The 16,514-nt window shown below is 49.6% G+C and overlaps 1 protein-coding gene across 4 annotated transcripts in view; it reads right to left on the bottom strand.

The window, feature by feature from the left end:
- SLC4A3 (solute carrier family 4 member 3) overlaps positions 1 to 16,514 on the bottom strand; it is a 33,668-nt gene that overhangs the window by 12,599 nt on the left and 4,555 nt on the right. For all 4 annotated transcript variants that reach the window (XM_071561617.1, XM_071561616.1, XM_071561619.1 and 1 more), the window contains exons 2-11: positions 15,691 to 15,831; positions 14,353 to 14,509; positions 10,442 to 10,761; positions 9,867 to 10,009; positions 9,108 to 9,319; positions 3,378 to 3,529; positions 2,543 to 2,723; positions 1,885 to 2,020; positions 1,608 to 1,782; positions 1,121 to 1,217 (exon numbers count right to left, since the gene is read on the bottom strand). In XM_071561617.1, coding sequence (XP_071417718.1) covers positions 1,121 to 1,217; positions 1,608 to 1,782; positions 1,885 to 2,020; positions 2,543 to 2,723; positions 3,378 to 3,529; positions 9,108 to 9,319; positions 9,867 to 10,009; positions 10,442 to 10,761; positions 14,353 to 14,509; positions 15,691 to 15,744 — 1,627 coding nt within the window. In that variant the 5' untranslated portion in view covers positions 15,745 to 15,831. The remainder of the gene's footprint in view (positions 1 to 1,120; positions 1,218 to 1,607; positions 1,783 to 1,884; positions 2,021 to 2,542; positions 2,724 to 3,377; positions 3,530 to 9,107; positions 9,320 to 9,866; positions 10,010 to 10,441; positions 10,762 to 14,352; positions 14,510 to 15,690; positions 15,832 to 16,514) is intronic.

Genomic DNA, 16,514 nt, shown 5'->3' with positions numbered 1-16,514 from the left:
GAAAAGTAAGCTAGTTCTCTAGACTCATAGGTGCAAAACACACAGTTTATTTTACAATGTCTGCATCTCATCAGTGCCTGGCAGTCTCCTCGGTTCTTAACAGATTGAGAAGTACTCCTGCATCCTCTGGCACACCAGCCACTTTCTTCACATACCGAACACAAATGTTTATTGAATACTTGTATTTTTCTGGCATTATTACTTATCTTTCTGCCATCTGTGTCTAGCAAACAGTTGTGTTCTATGTTAGACTGGCAAATCTGGGCCATCTGAGAGTCCAAGCAAATCCCAAGACACAGCCTCATCTCAGAAACAAGACAATATTTAGTTATCTGAGTATTCAAAGTGCATTTATGAACCTGATTTGGCCTCATTGTGATAAAGCATCAGTTTGGCTGATTTGCCAAGCATCTTTGAGCTTTTCATCTACTGGATAGGCAATGATGTTAATTTTGCTTGTAGTGGAGCTAGGTTTGCTGAGGTGTTAATGCCAGCAAAGCACTGAGAAGGAATACTCTTGCAGTCAGAAGGCACCAAGCCCACCAATGCTCACAGCACTCTTGTACAAAGAAATATCTTCTGATAGTGCTATGGTAAATATCTGAGACCTTGACACCAGTCAGGCCCTGCTTCTGTAAATTCAAAGCTCCCTGGCACACACATCCAGCAGTCAGCACTGGTCAGGAACAGGGCTCAGCTGCTGGCAAGGTGTGAAAAGGGCAGACATGAGGGTAGCAATGGTCAGAGGCCCAACAGCAGTTGTAGTCTGGCCACCAGTCCCTCAGGCACCACTTACCTACTAATGAGCTTCAAAACCAGAGGTTCTGGTGAGCCTGGCCGGACTTTCACCACTCAGTTGGGCCCCAGCTCCCAGCAGCAGAGTCTGGGGGACTCTTTTTTAATGTAGGAAAATAACCACCCTAACACCCCATACATTTACCACAGACAAACAGAACGTGCACCATCACAAAAGGAGAGAGTGTACCAGGCTCCCTCTCCAGCTGAACTTTGGGAACATGTATGAGATGACCAAATATCCCTCAGGAGGGAGGCCACAGACACATGGGGCCAGACCAGGATCTGCACTAGTTGCTGGGCAACTCTACATGCCAACTCTTACCCACGAGAACCACCGTGGCCTCTGCATCTTCAGGGATCTTCTCCATCAGCTTCAGGTACTTACGGTGGCCCTCAGAGTTATGGAGATGCAGGTTTTTCTGCCAGGGAAGAATACAAACAAGTAAGGATGAAGGCCCCAGACTTTGGTCTCCCTACAGAGCCTTGCACCCCATGACATAACTGCAGCTGGGCTTCCCTTGGCTGCACACCCAACACTCAGGCAAGGCAACCTCACAGCAGAGGCCACCCTGAAAGCACCACGGCTGTTGCTGCCATTACATGCTCAAGCAGACATCTGCATACAGTGTGAAGCTAAAATTAGGTTCCAAAACCATAATGCAGCAACCTGATTTCCAGCACTCTGGGTGATCCAGGGGAGCTCAGTTCTTGCAGTACAAGGCTCCCCCATGAAGGGGCCCAGAGATGGGTGTCAACAGTTGTTCCCAAAGTGTGGAAAAAGAAACAGTAACACCCTGTGTCACCCTCACCTCCTTGCACTCAGTCTCGTTGGCCTTGGGGTCAGCCATCTCAATGCGCTCTTCCCCCATGAGGGGCACACAAGTGTCTGTGGTGTGGTTGTGGTGGTGGTTCCCCACGATGGAGTTCATGCTGGAGCTGGAGTGGTTCCTTGGGAAGAAGCCCTCTTTCTCATCATTGGGGTGGCTGAGGGGGAGAGTGATGGCCATGAGGGGACCTGCCTTCCTTGCCACCTGGGGCTCAGGTAATCCCCAAGCCCTGGGAGCCCTCACCCATTGTGCCACTGACCTGTGCTTCAGCAGCAGGGCACGCAGCACATTGGCTCGGTCTTCTGCTCTGATCTGGTCAGAGATGATCATGGTCTCCACCATGAGGTGAGCAATGCCAGGCAGAGTGGTCTGCTCCAAGTCAAGAAGGACAGCACCTGCCAGAAAGAGGGGAAGAGCCCTGCCCCTAGTGTGCAGTGCTCCCCACTGCATGCACACTCTGCAGAAACAGATGTCCCACCAGAAGCCAGGCTCACAGTCTCTCAGCTGAGAAATGCCCAAGTCCAGGTGCCCCATGTCCTTTCTCTAGTAAACTCTAGTCCCTAGAGAACCCAAAAGCTCCAAGATCCACTGGTCACTCTGGTATCTCATTTCATTTCAGTCTTCTGCTCTGACCAAACTTTCCATTTCACACCAAAAATGGGTCCGAGACACAGAGGGGTGTTGCAGCTGTCACGTGCCCAAGAGCAGTGAAGCAGAGCACAGAGCCAACACAGGCACCCTTGGGCTAATGCAAACCCTGCCAAACAGGCTGCAGGATGTTTCCACAGAACCTACATGAAGCCTGGACATAGATACTGTTGTGTGCCTCTAGTGACGGTCCAAACAGCAATGGAAGCTATCCAGCAAAACCTCTCCCAGAGCCAGAGACAAACCCTGGCCTGCTGCTGCTGACTCACCATGGGCAATTGTCTTCCTGAGCTCCAACAGACTGCGGAAGGACAGTGAAGCCACATGGGGTTTCCCCCACCTTGCTGTATCCTCCTCCACATCCTCCTCAAACTTGATCCAGCGGGCCGTCTCCCTCCAGTGCATCTCCTGGTTCTTATCCACCACCAGCTCATTCAGCTCCACAAACACCTAGTGCAGATTACAGCAAGGACATGAGACTTCCACCAGTGTATACAGCTCTACCAGCAACATACAGCAATACACAGAAAGCTCTAGCTCTGTTCTCAAGGTACCGCCTGGTCTGAAGCACTGCCCAAGCAAGCCTGCTGTAGTTAACTAGAGGCTTAGTAAACAGAAGTAGCCAGGACAAGTATCACTGACAGCATGGCAGGAACTTCCATCAGCACGTGGAGCACCAGAAAACTCCAAGTCAGACGGTGTGGGCAGAAGAGAGAGAATAATGCAATATCACATCCCTTTCTACCAAATGGTGACAATTTTGTCCTCTGCCTCCCTCTTGATTTCCCCCAGAATTCTGCACACTTACCAGAGATGATAATGCAAATGCTAATGATGATGTTGCCAATTTCCACAACAGCAGAACCATTTCTGGAACTTTTTAATATCTTTCCTAAGGTTAAAGCTTTGTGAATTCAGGGAAATCTCTGCTTTTATTAAAAAAGTGTATTTTCAGCCCTCATGATAATGGATAATAGCTTGAAATGTCATTCTCAAGGTCATGACAAGAATTAATTCTATTGAAACACATCACTTTATAAACTGCATGTTTCTAGTCCTGATTTATGGCTTCTGAACAAGTGTGGGAGGACAGCACATGGATACCTCATGGGGCTTTCTATCCAACTTCTTCTTCTTCTTCTTTTTCTTGACAGATGGAGTTGATGCTAATTTTTTGCTTGTCCTGGTGATCTGACTCCGAGACGGTTTTTTCATCAGATGTCTCCTAACACCAGGGTTATCTTCAAAACGGTGGCCTGAAGACATAGGAAAGAAAAAAGACCACCAATTTGTCTAGTGGATACACATTGTCTAGCATTAAAATGCATCCAAGCACACCGTTCTTTCATTAGCTTATGCTACCAAAGACCTGGCAGCTGGAGAACTCACCATCATCTTCCAGACCTTTGAAGATCCTTACTGCCTCATCTGCCTTCTCAGCTCTTCCAGATGTCTATGAGCTAATTTCTTCACAAATAAGGCCTTCTTCCAGGCTATTCACACACTGGAGCTTCATCGCAAAAGCTTTTATTGATGGTACCCAAACAAGTGGTATATGAACCCTCCTCATACTCCCTTGCCTGCACAGCTCTGCACCCCAGATAGCACAAGCAGGCACCTGGCTGGAGCTCATGTCTTGCACTGGAGGAAGACCTGGTGCTCAGCAAGCATAAAGGGCAATGAAGGAGGTTATTTAGCTGCTGGTCTGGGAGACATAAGGAAATATCAATGACTGCTTTATTTAATTGTGCGATGAGAGTGTAAGATGACACTGCAGCTAGGGCTGGCATGGAGGCTGGGCAGAGAGCTCCAGCTATCGCTGCTTCTAGACATTCCACAGTGCTTTGGTAATGCCTCCAGAAAGGTTAGAGAGTGGCTGGCTAAAACAAAGCCTCGCAAAGCCTCCAGAGAGGCTGTCACGGCTGCACTATAGACTCACCACCAAGCTACCAGTGCTGTTGGCTACCCAGGGCCCACGAAAATTCTACCACAACTGTGCCAACCATTTTTGCAATGCCAGAGAAACAGCACCTGGGAAACAGCCTGCCTTGGAGGGTAGTTTCCCTGGACACTACCCAGAGACAGCAAGTGTATCTTCCTCAGCACAGACAAACCATGGAAACGGGGAAAGCCTCATAGCCTGGCTCCAAGATGGGCAGGCTCCACCAAGTAGATCATGGAGTCAGAGCTTTTGCTTGGCCTTGGTCCATGAAGGCTTGCTGGCCCTGCTTGTAAGACAGTGCCAAGGTCTTCTCCCTGGGGCAGCAAGGGCAGCTCTCCCTTGGCTGGGATGAATGTTCTGTCTGCACATACCTTTCTGCACTTAGCTTGAAGACCTGCAGCTCTCAGGGTAAAAGAGGCAGTAAAAAGCACTGGGTTTGAAGGCCAAGTGGTCTCTTTGATTTTGTAGGGAAATATCCATGCACCTCTGGCATGGAAAGACATACCCAGCACTAGCCCAGGCATACCATGGCCTTGCACCTTGGAAATCTGGGTTGCTAAATTAAATAGAAAACGAATCAATATTAAACCTCAGGGCATTTTCCCCCATTGGCTGCCCTACTGATGCACGTCCTGCTGATGGTGGGACTCCTCCCTGCTCCACTTGCTGCACCGCAATGTCAATAGAAGCCAATAACTGCCTACCACTACAAACATTTCTAGGAGCAGGGCATGTGTGGGGCTTCCATGGAGTTTTCCATGGATTTCTGAGTTCCTGTGTGCACAGCAACCACTTCACACTAGGTCCGAGTTTGCACTTAAAACAAGCAGACCACCAGGCAGATGATCTTGGTATCTGTCAACCCTGCCCCAATTCCTGCAGCTTCTGATTCTCCTATGCACCCTGGGACTCATTCTCACCATGTCCCTGGAAAACCAGGGCCACAGAACATTCTGCCCAGCAAGACAGAAGGCTCACCCAGAGCAAAGCAAGCTTTGCCTATGATGATGCCAACTTATTAGACAATGCTTTTCAGCCACAGGGCTAGAAAGCATTCACAGGTGTCCCGTCTCAGTCGGAAAATGGCTGGAGGTCAGATAAAATGCAAGGAGCCAAGTTTCTGGACAGCCCCTCCAGTGACTGCTATACTTATTCAGGAAAGCACCTTGGATTGAGACCAAAGGGTGCTATGTCCTGGGTGTAGGTCTGCCCTTCTTGCTTGAAGCCAAACTCCCCAGGGAATACAGCTCTTGCTGTAGCTCCTCTCCAGTGCTCCCCAGGATCTGAGCACAAGACAGTGACAATGTCAGCAGGCAGAGTGATTCCTAGGGTAGCTCCACTACAATGAACTAGTATGTCACCCTCCCACACAGCATCTCCTACAGTCTCCTCCAGAAGATCTTGCCACGTTGGCTTCCACAAAAGTCAGATTTCTTCAGATGACCAAGTTCCTTTTCCACCAGCTTAAATCTGAATATGACAAATACAACTTTGCACTGGTTAATGTCTTCCCCCAGTGCGCCTGTCCTAGTCAGTCCAACTCAGCAGGCAATTGCCTTCAATTTGTGTGTTAGCTCTTGCTTCCCTCTTTTCATTTCCCATGATCCACAAACAGGAAGAACAGAAAGCGGCAGCAGAGTATTCGTGTCAGTATTAGAGAGCAAACTGCTATCCTGGCATTGCAGGGATGGTGCATGCTGCCCATGTACTCCAATGGTTAATTTACAGCAAGAAAAAAAAATTAAAACTCTGATCTTGAACTATTTAAAACTAGACTAAACAAAATGCTAATTAACATACTGTAAGACACAACTCTATGCTAGCTTTTGAAAAAAGCTACTGCCCTGTCCTGCACAAAGACCAAGTCTCTCCTGGCTGATGTCGAGTTCAATGTGATAGGGACAACTGAACCCCAGCTCATTCCTGCTGCCACCCAGGTTTCCCTCTTCATGCTCTGAATACTTAAAAGAGTTCAAGGAAACCACAGTCTCAACTCTGTTCAAAAGCCAATTGATTCCTCCTGGAGCAGAGTTGGTCCTGAAAGAGGGACTGCCATGGAGTGAATAGCTTGGTAAACGGCACTGCCAAAAGTGAACTCGTTCTGCACAGAACAGACTCCTGTGTCTCTGCTGTATCTGACTCCATTATATCTCTCTGCAGGATTTCAGTGTGGATTCATTATACAGAAATAATTAAGAGTTGACTGTACAGTGCATCCTATTTCAAGCACCTGCAATATTAGTTGTAGCAATCAATGAATGTGTTAAACGCTAGCAAGACGAATTTCCCCACTTTATAAGTGATCCATATTATGCCTTCCAGAGTGATCTGCCCCTTCTACCTTCCCAACAGCCATCCTTTCCCAGGTGAACCTGGAGCAATTTCTCACACTTTTCATGTACAGTTGACTCAGCTTGGGACAGCCACTGGGACCAATTTGCTCAAGGTTTCTATGTTGAACTTTGCTACTATTATATGCTTTATCAATTTACAGTAACAAGTTGCAGACTTGTTACTGTAACAGACAGAAGCTAATACCCACATGCTGGTCCCTGCAGAAGCAAATAGGCAGATGTTTTTTCCCTGAAGGCTTGTAAAGATGGGACAGATGACAAAGAGAACATGATGCTGGGATTAGGAGGCAGAGGAAATTAAGTGTTTTGCCTGAGATCACATGGAGAGTCTGTGGCAGAGCCAGAAGCCGAACCAAGGCATCCTGAGCGTCTGTTGAAAGCACTCTGCCTTCACACTCTGGTGCGCAAAGCCAGTAAGTGGGTTAGCTCGGGTACCACATCACTCTCCCACGTGTGCTCCTAAAATTCCTTGAAAAATTAACACATGATCCAGATGAGGACAACTGGACAACCACCACAAAGCTATGACTATGAACAGTATCACTGCCAAGGTGAGTCACAAAGCCACCTTTTAACTGTGAGTTACCACCATCTGCTAAGGAAGGACCCCTGTGTGATGGTGGGAGTGAGGCTCTGGTTTCTGTGTGGTCCCTGGGATGGCTAAGAGATCCCTCTGTAAGGGATGCACAGGTATAGAAACAGATGCGGAGAACAAAAAGATACTTTTCACTTTCAGGATTCCTATCCTCTCCTGCCCTGCTTTTCCCATTCCTGCTTTCTTTCTCTTTTCCCCCTTCCAGGCACCCCAGCCAGCCTGCCATCAGCTAGTTTCACAGCCATGCTCAAGCCTGCAGACACAGAGATTTGGCAATTTTCTTCTCTGGGCACTAGGCTGCTGTGCAGAGCTGAGAATCTGATATCCACCTCTGCTGTCAGATCTGCACCTCAACTCAAATTCCAGCAAACAGAGCAGCAGCACACTGTCACCTTGTGCTATAGACGGAAGAGGAGAGTTCTTTGTCCTTATACACACCTAGAAGCAGCTGCTTGTTCTCTGGCCACATCATGGGACACACCCTGATAAGCACAAACAGCAAGATGCAATGCCTCCGGAGTTGCTTGAGCAAGATGCACACAGTAAAGCACCTCAACGCTATGACACAGATCTGTACTCAGACCTTGAACAGACACACAGACATCAGGCAGCTCCTCCAGTGTCCCCAGTCACACGGTGGGGCAGACTGTACCTCCTCTAAACCAGGAGACCAATCTAACATGGAGAGGGTGCAGACAGCAAACACAGGAGGGAGATACGCACTGTACTGGGGGCTCTCACCTACAGCTGCAACCATAGGGTCACTGCTCCAGTACTTACAGGTGGGCTCCCCGCCTGGGTAGCCCAGATGATTTCTGATGGCCTCCCATAAATCATAGTCTTCAAAATTGAAGGCAAATTCTTCAAAGTCTTCATAGCCAAATGAGTTGCGAATATGGGTGCTTATCGCTACCTCTGCGCTGCTGCCCCCTTCTGATTCCTTCGCTGGCTCCTCTCTCTCTTCAAGGGTTGTCATTTTGTCCTTGTGAAGGTCAGGGGTCAGGTGTCATGAACCACTTGCCTTCAGATGAGGGAGTGGGGTAGCCAGGCTGATGTGTGGAAAGCAAGCTGCCCCCCTCAGGGGACTTCACTGCAGCCCTGGGGCCAGCCCCAGTGCCTCGCTCACCTCCTTATGGGGCATGAAGGTGCCAGTTGCAGCAGCCCTGAGGACTGACAAGGTTCCAGGAAGGCTGGCTCCACCCAGGGATGTTTCTGTGGAGGCTGCTCCACCAGCTCCTCAGGATGAGGGTCGTCGCTTTTCTGTGGAGTCTCGTGCCAGATGCCCAGGGATGTGACACTCGTGGCCTGAGGACAGCCAGGCTGCGTGTGCAGCACCACTTCTCTCCCTCACTCCCCTCTGGTGTCTCCCTCCCTTTCCAGCCTGCAGAGCAACCTATTGAATTCTCCATGTCCTCAGGCCCGGAGCGTGTATTTCCATGACGTCTCTTCTCTCTGTCCTCGTGCCACACAGAGGGGCAGTCCCCTACTGAGGTGCTCCAGAGAGGGCAGCTGCCTCTGCTGGGAAGGCTGAGGAGAGGAGAGGCTCCTCACCTCAGGTTTTCTGCAATACCAGAGCCGGTGTGTCGCACAGAGTGCTGATTACTGGGAAAGTGTGTCATGAGACAAGAGAGCTGGGTCTCAGGGAAATGCTGAGAGCCCTGACCCAGAGAGGGCAGTGGGGTGGGTGGAGAAACAAGCATTCATTTAGTAGGTAGGAGTAGAGATGCTGGAAACATGGGGATTTGTGCTGTAGACAATGCACAGCTGACAGAAATGAGATACTGTTGGAAAAGCAGGGACTGGGAAATAAGGACATGTGGACCAGGTCCTATGGCAGGCTGAAGACCATGCCTGAGGCTGCTAGGAAAGAGGGCAAAGCAGAGAGAAGCATGGGACAAAGGGACACACACACTGGTAATGCAGGCAGTGTTGCAAAGCCTCACTTTTCATGCCATCCAAGTCAGCAGATGCCAGCATCTGGGCCTCAGCCTCGTCTGTGGGAACACGCTGGTAAGCTGCGCTCTCCAGTGTGGTCATGCTGCCAATGCACATCCTCTCCTTCAAGTCATAGGTAACCCGTTGCCCACTTGCCACCTGGCCCCAGGGCTTGTGCTTCTCCCATCCACGTGACAGACGTTCTCGAGGACCTGGGGAGCTGTAAGAACCAAAGGGACTGATGGTAGAAAACGGGTTGAATGAAGATGGCCAATGGCCCTCAGGGTTTGGGGTCCCTTGGCCTAGCCCTTACCAACAAGTGCCTGAGAAGAAATAGAGCCAGAAGTCACCTATCCCAAACCCTGAAGGCTGCCCCTTCTGCTCCTCCTCTCGTCTACTACAGAGTGGGATCAGCCTGTGGACAGTGTTGGGGACCCAACTCTGATTCAATGGCCTTACAGTCCACCCCTGGGGCTTTCCAGCTTGCAGGTCAGCAAAAGCAGCATAAATTGCTGGAAAGAAGGTAATCCAGGTAGGGAGCCCAGTGCTCCCAAACCCATACCCTGGGGATCCCACAGACCCAGGGATATTGTAGGAGTCCTATGGAGTGACTGTCCCACTGGAGAGTACCCCTTTTACTCACAGCTGCTCTCCCTCTGGGTCTCATGTCCCTTCTGGCTCAACAGGCAAGTTCACGCTGGGCACAGAATCTGTGCAGCAACCCTGAGGCAGGGAGAGCAGCAGGCAACCTGCTATCGCTTGCCTACCTGTGGAGGGAGGTGGAGCCCTTGTCATGCAGCAGGTCAGCAAAGTGAGGCATGGGGGATAGGATGCCACACTCCTCCTCCATGTGGAACTGGGAGGGAGCCACAGCACTGCTGGACTCCTCCTCATCGCTGCCGATGGTGAACTGCAGAGACAACAGTCCTGACAGTGAGAGCTGGAGCAGGCAGCCTTCACCCCAATCGTTGGCATGCATATTCTCCCCATGTCACCATCTCCCACAACAGGCCCCATCAACTTATCCCGCATGTCCTATACCGTGGTACGGGTCATATTGAGCCCCTCACCATCCTATAAACCCTAAGGACACACTGATTTTTTCTCATGCATCTTACAGCCCCAAAATGGTCATGCACACCCTCCCCAGCATCCACCTCAAGGAATGACTTCTCAGTCACTGTCCTCCAATGCTCATCTCTGCTGGCAAGGACAAAAACACTCTTCCCACAAGACTGCAAAGCTACAACATCTTCCCCTTGAGCAGCACACTTGTTGGTACCTTCCCTCCACCTCTCCCCAGCCTCCAAGCCCCATCTAGACAGGGATGCACTGGTCTTGCCTTTGGTTTGCTTGGGGGCTCCAGCTTCAGGGATGTGTCCTTCCCACGAACTTCACCCTCAGACTCTGCAGAGATTTCTTTCTCCTGGACCTCCTCTGCCTCAGATTCTCCTTCTTCCTCTTCTTCTTCTTCCTCTTCTCCCTCCTCGTCCTCTTCCTGGATGGTGGGGGTGACCTCTGAGGGGGCTACTGAGGTTTTCTTCTTTTTCCTCCTCCTTTTCTTCCTTCTGCTGGTACGGGGGTGCCTCTTTTGGAACTTGAGGGCAGAAGGGAGGTGAGTGGAAAGGGGATGATGGATGTGGTGCGAGGTTTGGCGGTGGACTGAGAGAGAAAAAGAGAGTCAAGGGCAGGAAGAGGCTGGGAGGAACCTGCCAGGCGCCCCTCCAGGAAACAGCATGGTCTGGAGATCAAGGGCCAGGAAGGGTAAGCAGAGCCACCAGCCCGCAGGGACATAGCAAAGCTCTTTCAGTGATGTGGCAGACTGTGTCCAGCCTGGGGTAGGTGGGGAGACAGTCCTTATGCAGTGCCAAATTACCCAACACAGCTCCACTGCCCTGGGGAAGGCAGGACTCCTCTCCCAGTGCTGCCAAAAGCCATTTGCATGGCTGCACAGAGCTGCAGTGACCTGCTGGAGGCAACATCCCCTTCCCAAACATGGGGAAACATTTCTTAAATTCTCAAACAAGTAAGATTTACAAATATTCTGCGGATGTGACTTAGCGGTTAGGGCTATGACTTAGTGGTGGAGGTAGTGTTAGGTTATGGTTGGATTCGATGATTTCAAAGGTCTTTTCCATCCTAACTGATTCTGTGATGCTATTATTTCTTTTCTGCATAGTGTTCTTTGAGTTAAATAGATGTGGCTTAGTTATCCCCTATGCTTTGACAGAAAGTCCTTCCTACACAGACCCTGGAAAAAAACAGACCAAACCTTTAGTGCAGATGTAGCCTAAACTCATGTCCCAGGTACTGTGAAGGCGTGAGTCCACCAGCCTCTGAAATGCAGGTTCAATTAGAAGGCTGTCTACTAAAAAGCAGTGTAAAAAACAGGGTAGAAGGACTTTTCTTTAAACTAATCTACAATGAAAAATTCATATAGCCTTGACCTGAGTGTCATGGGAATTACAGAGTGGGAAGAAATTAAGGTCATTTCTGAGCCTTCGCTCCAAAACAAAGGCAACACACCAGGCAGGAAACAGGGTAAACTCAGCATCTCCCTGTGAGAGAAAGGAAAGCCATTTCTGCCAGGCCTATCTGCAGGCGCAAAGCCTCCTATAGGCAGTCTGCAGGACGCACAGATCCTGTGGTTGCACCCAGAGTTGCTGAAATCAGGGGGGCACTAGCCACTTGGCAAGGGGGTGTTGCTCAGCAGCTCTTCCTGAGGAATTGTTTCCAGTCTATTTTGATTTGGTTCCTTCCCAGCTTTCCTGTGACATGGCAGCAAAATCTGTTTATAGTAAAAACTACCTTCAAAGGACATTTTCAATGGAAGCTTTAACCTTCTCCCTGGGAGAGACAGGCAGGTTCATTGTTCTGCTGTCATGTTTCCTTTCCTTTGGTTTCTCAAGTCTTTTCTCCCTTGTTTCCCCCCTTGGGAACAGCAGGGATATTTCACACATCCCCCTAGTACAGCAAGAGAGGTTTGTGACAAGATTGGAGGAGATTTGGAATCGTCAGACATCTACAAATTGGAAAATGTTTGGGGTCTTCATAAATCCTTTTTCCTCAAAAGTGTTCTTTTCTTTGACTTAACTAGATGTACCCTATTTCACTCACAGGATTTGGCAGAAAGACCCTCTTGTCCTCCTGCTGCACTTCCATAGCACTGCTCTGCATGCCACAGATAGGCCAGGCATAAATTTCAAATGTAAGAAGCAAGGAAGGCCCCAACTATACACATGTTGCTCCTTCTACAAGACAAAGCTGCTGGTGAGGACACAGCCCATCTTTCTCTTCCGGCTTGTTCAGGTCAGCCCCAAACAGAACACTTATGTTTCGGATCAGAAGGAAAATGAAGCCTTGGGCTGCAGGGAGGGGCAGTGATGCTAAGTGTGTGATTGGGCACAGGAGAGAGAACACTGCTCTTCACCTCTGCTCTCAGCACTCCTTATGTCAACTGATCACATCTCCACAGAGGTGGGCTGTAGGTGGGAAGAATACACCTCTCCCAAACACAAAAGGATTCATGCCTTCCTTTTCTTCCTCCTTGTCCTTTTGTGTGTCCAGTCCCTGCGCTCCCTTCCAGTCACCTTCCTTGCACTGCCGTCCTGTATGGAAAGCTACTGCCAAAGCAGTGTCCCAGATGTTTGATTACACTTCTGGTTGAACTTCATACAAGAGACATGAAAAAGTAATTTGGTGTTATGGGTTCCCCTAGGTGGGCTTATCTCAAACCAAGACATTTGGATAGGAAGCACAGAAGAAAGAGCCTACATATTAGGAATTCCTGATTTGACTAGAGCAGAAAACATTTTTCAGCCTAGAGAGCATTCACGTCCATAGGCTCATATGTTATCTTTTAAAGTTTGATGGTCCAACCACATCTTCCAGCTTTATGAATACAAACTCCATAAAACTTCTGATAAGCAGGGTTGACATAATCCTAGGTAACAGGAATACATCAGGAGCACAAAGGAAAACAAGCATGATTTCAACAAAGGAAGAAGGACTCTACAACTTAAAAGGGAAAAAAAACCAACTCTAAAAAGTACAAATCTCTAGTCAAATTTTGAAAGGAGCTTCTGCCATGCATGCTCAAGCAGATGGTTCATGTCCTCCAAGCCAAACCGCACACCTGTGCACATGGGCAGAGCTTCTGAGCAGTTAGGTCCTACTGGCACAAGGCAGGAATTCAACCCACAATAAAGCTATTAGCACCTTGCAGCCACGTGCACAGTGACTGTGAGCTCAGGTGGGAAGTGTTATTAGAATGGAACCTTTGTAGAGAAATGACACAAGCAGAAATCAGCAGCTGGGGTGCGCTACAGGACTGGACTTTTACAACAGTCATTGGAAACAAGTGGCCAAGCAGAAAACAGCCTGATGATGTACTTGTGACAGAATGTTCCCAAGCTGGTACTCCATCACAGCCAAACTGGAAAATAAGCAATATGCGACTGTGGAGAGCCACAGACTGGGAAACTATCCCAACCATTGCTGTGTGTCTGCCACACAAACAGGCTGCTGGACATTGGCCTCTTTGTGCCCTTCACTGCTTTTACTAAAAATTAACACAACCCGCCTACACCAGGCAATAGCTTACAGTCACTTTTGCGGGTACACTCTCATTTTACAGCCAAAGTGCGTTTGGGCAGACAGTTACCTCCATCATGGAAGGGCATTTAGAGAAATAAATATGCTGCTCAGAGGAACTGAGGTGAGATATCTATAGCACTTTAAATTCACACTCTATTTTTATTTTGCAGTCCTTTCTTTGATCCGATAAGCCTGATTGTTTCTCAAGTGCTATTTAGAAATACATAGGCATGTCTGACTGGAGCCATCTGCTTTCAGACTGGGGAGGACAGCCTGGCTTCTGGTCATATTTGGATGCTTCTTTGCAGCCACATGGAAGAAAAATTGTTTTAAACTGGAAATTTCAGCATTGGGGAATTAGTTGCAGAGGTCCCTGAGACTCCGTGAGGAGCTGATTGAACACCCCAGGCAGAGCTACACTGCTGTGTGGGATGCGCAATAGCTACGCCTGTGGAGATTGAGAAAACAGGAAACAGACTGGGAACAGGCCGTGGGCACTGGTGCTAAACTGTGTGTACATGGCATTTTGGGAACACTCTAGAGGGAGGAAGTGAATAGCAGGCTAATACAATCTGCAGGGTCCTAGCACAAGGCAGCAGAGCACGTGTGGGTTGGTGGTGAGAGTGGAAGTGGGTATAACAGTTCAAACCTACATACATTCAAAATCTCTCTCACTGTAGCTGCGACTTTGCTTCTCCAGATTGCTTGATGCTGACTTGCTTATGAGGTCCCCAAATCTCTCGATTGACAAAGTCTTATCCAAGTCCTCATCGTCCTCGGCACCAGGAGAGGCTTTCTCTGCGTGATCTCTGCCCTGCACAGAAACCGCCAGATAAGAATCAAACACGGCAGACCCTTACAGCCCTCTGGATCCTGCTGCCCTGCAAACAGTGTTGGCTTGCTAAGGAGCAACACGCTCCACAGGACAGGTCTGGGGCATAGTTTCTCACATAGCGGCACAGCTCCACTCAAAACAAAGAGGCAGAACAGATCAGCAAGCTCCAAGGCACACTCTGCAGAGATACTTTAGATTTCCTCTACACCTCCCTTGAGTGGCAGGTATCAAGACACTATCAGTGCCTGTCTTTCCCAATAGAGGAGAAGCAAAGCTTTTGTTTGGCTGGAATTTCTCTATCTCCTCATATCTAACTGCTGCCCTCTGGCCTTCCCTTTGCTGAGTCACTCTCATTCTTAGACCTCCTCTGCATATACCCTTGGGAAACAGCATACCTGCTCTGGTCAGCTGCCCTTTGGTCACTGATCATCCTGTGCCTTCCTAGCTTCCTTCTGCAGACCTAGGGACTGCCCATTCCCCTGGGATGTTTTCTTCAGGCTTTCCTGCCCATTTTCCTCCTGTTTCAGGCTATGGGCACTTCCCTGCTTTTTGCTGGTGGGAGTGCCCCAAGATGAGCATCACCAGGTGACCCCTGTCCTTTTTGTCTCCTGAGCAGTTGCAGCTGGTAAAATTTTCCATCAATATAGCCAAAATGCAAGCGCGAAGCTGTTGTGGACTCCCGTGTTTCCATGGAAACAGGAGGAGGCCCAACTGTGACAAATCTGTCTGTGCTAGGTGGAAATAGGGAGCAAGGCAGCTTTAGCCAAGTTGTGCCTCTCCTCACATCTCCAGCTGTTCCTAGCTCTGACCTGCAAGCGGCTTCATATTTGTGGGTGAGACTGCTTCTCCTCGCATCTTAGCACACAAAGGTGTTCCAAGCCCAGCCTAAATGGGGAGGGTCCGCTTGCAAGCTGCCCAGCTTGTCCTGCCACTTACCTACCCCAGTCAATGGCCTGTGAAGGCACAGGGACCCCACAGGGCCACAGTTTGCTGTCTGCATGGAGCGGTGCGGGCAGCCTTTATGTAGACCCGCCCCAAGTGTACATAGGCCGTATTTCCTACTGCAGCATGCTGCCAGGACACCAGTCCTGCTCTCAGCCTAGCAGAAGCACAGTCCCCAGGGAAGAGATGACCCCGCTACTACTGGATTCCCACCTCACCTGCTGCAGGTCGATGAAGACATCTCCTATGGGAAGGGACTCTCCAGCTGCCATTTTGGTTCAGGACCTAAAGGCCTGGGCAAAATATCAACCCTTCTCTTTCACCGGCAGGCACCCAGCAAACCTGGAGAGTGGCATAACCTGTGGAGAGAGGGCAGGACAAGGGAATGTCGTAGGAAACTGCTGGCCACTGCCCTCAACCCCTCTGGCTTCTGACCCAGAGAGGTCACCTCACCAGCCCTCGAGGAATCTCCCCAGCATCACTGGGACAAGCCTGTCCCCAGCAGTGTGCAGGGGGTGAGTGGCCCAGCCCGCACTGCTTTGGCCACTGGCTCCAACAGTTCAGGGGCAGATGAGACCCTGTCCTCCTCTGAGAGGTCAGATGGGCTGATGGAGACAGCAGCTAGCTACATATAGGTCCTGCAGGGGCTGTGCAAGAAAAAGAAAGGCTTCCTGTTCAGCCACCTCTCCACCAGCACATTTGTGCAAAGCTATTTGATTGACCACCAGGTAAAAACACAGTTGGAGTGATCAGCTGCTGGGGAGCATGCCAGGAGCAGGTAGAGAGTGGTCCTGTGGCACCTAGCTTTATTGGGCAGATCCCAAAAAAGGCCAGAAGGAACCTCAGAGAGATCTGTGCAGGTTACAGAGATAGCACAAGGGCAAACAGTTCATTATTCAAACACAACATACAAAACAACACAAATTACAGGCAAAGAGGCCAACCTTCATGATGCAAATCTGGGCCCTGTCAGCACTGGGCAGGCCAAGAGACACAGGAGACCCTGCATGCAGCCCAAGGGAGTGATCTGCTCAATATGCAA

Source organism: Pithys albifrons, chromosome 8, assembly GCF_047495875.1.
Source record: "Pithys albifrons albifrons isolate INPA30051 chromosome 8, PitAlb_v1, whole genome shotgun sequence".
Classification (NCBI taxonomy): Eukaryota; Metazoa; Chordata; class Aves; order Passeriformes; family Thamnophilidae; genus Pithys; species Pithys albifrons.
This window is presented reverse-complemented; position numbering and strand designations above follow the sequence as displayed.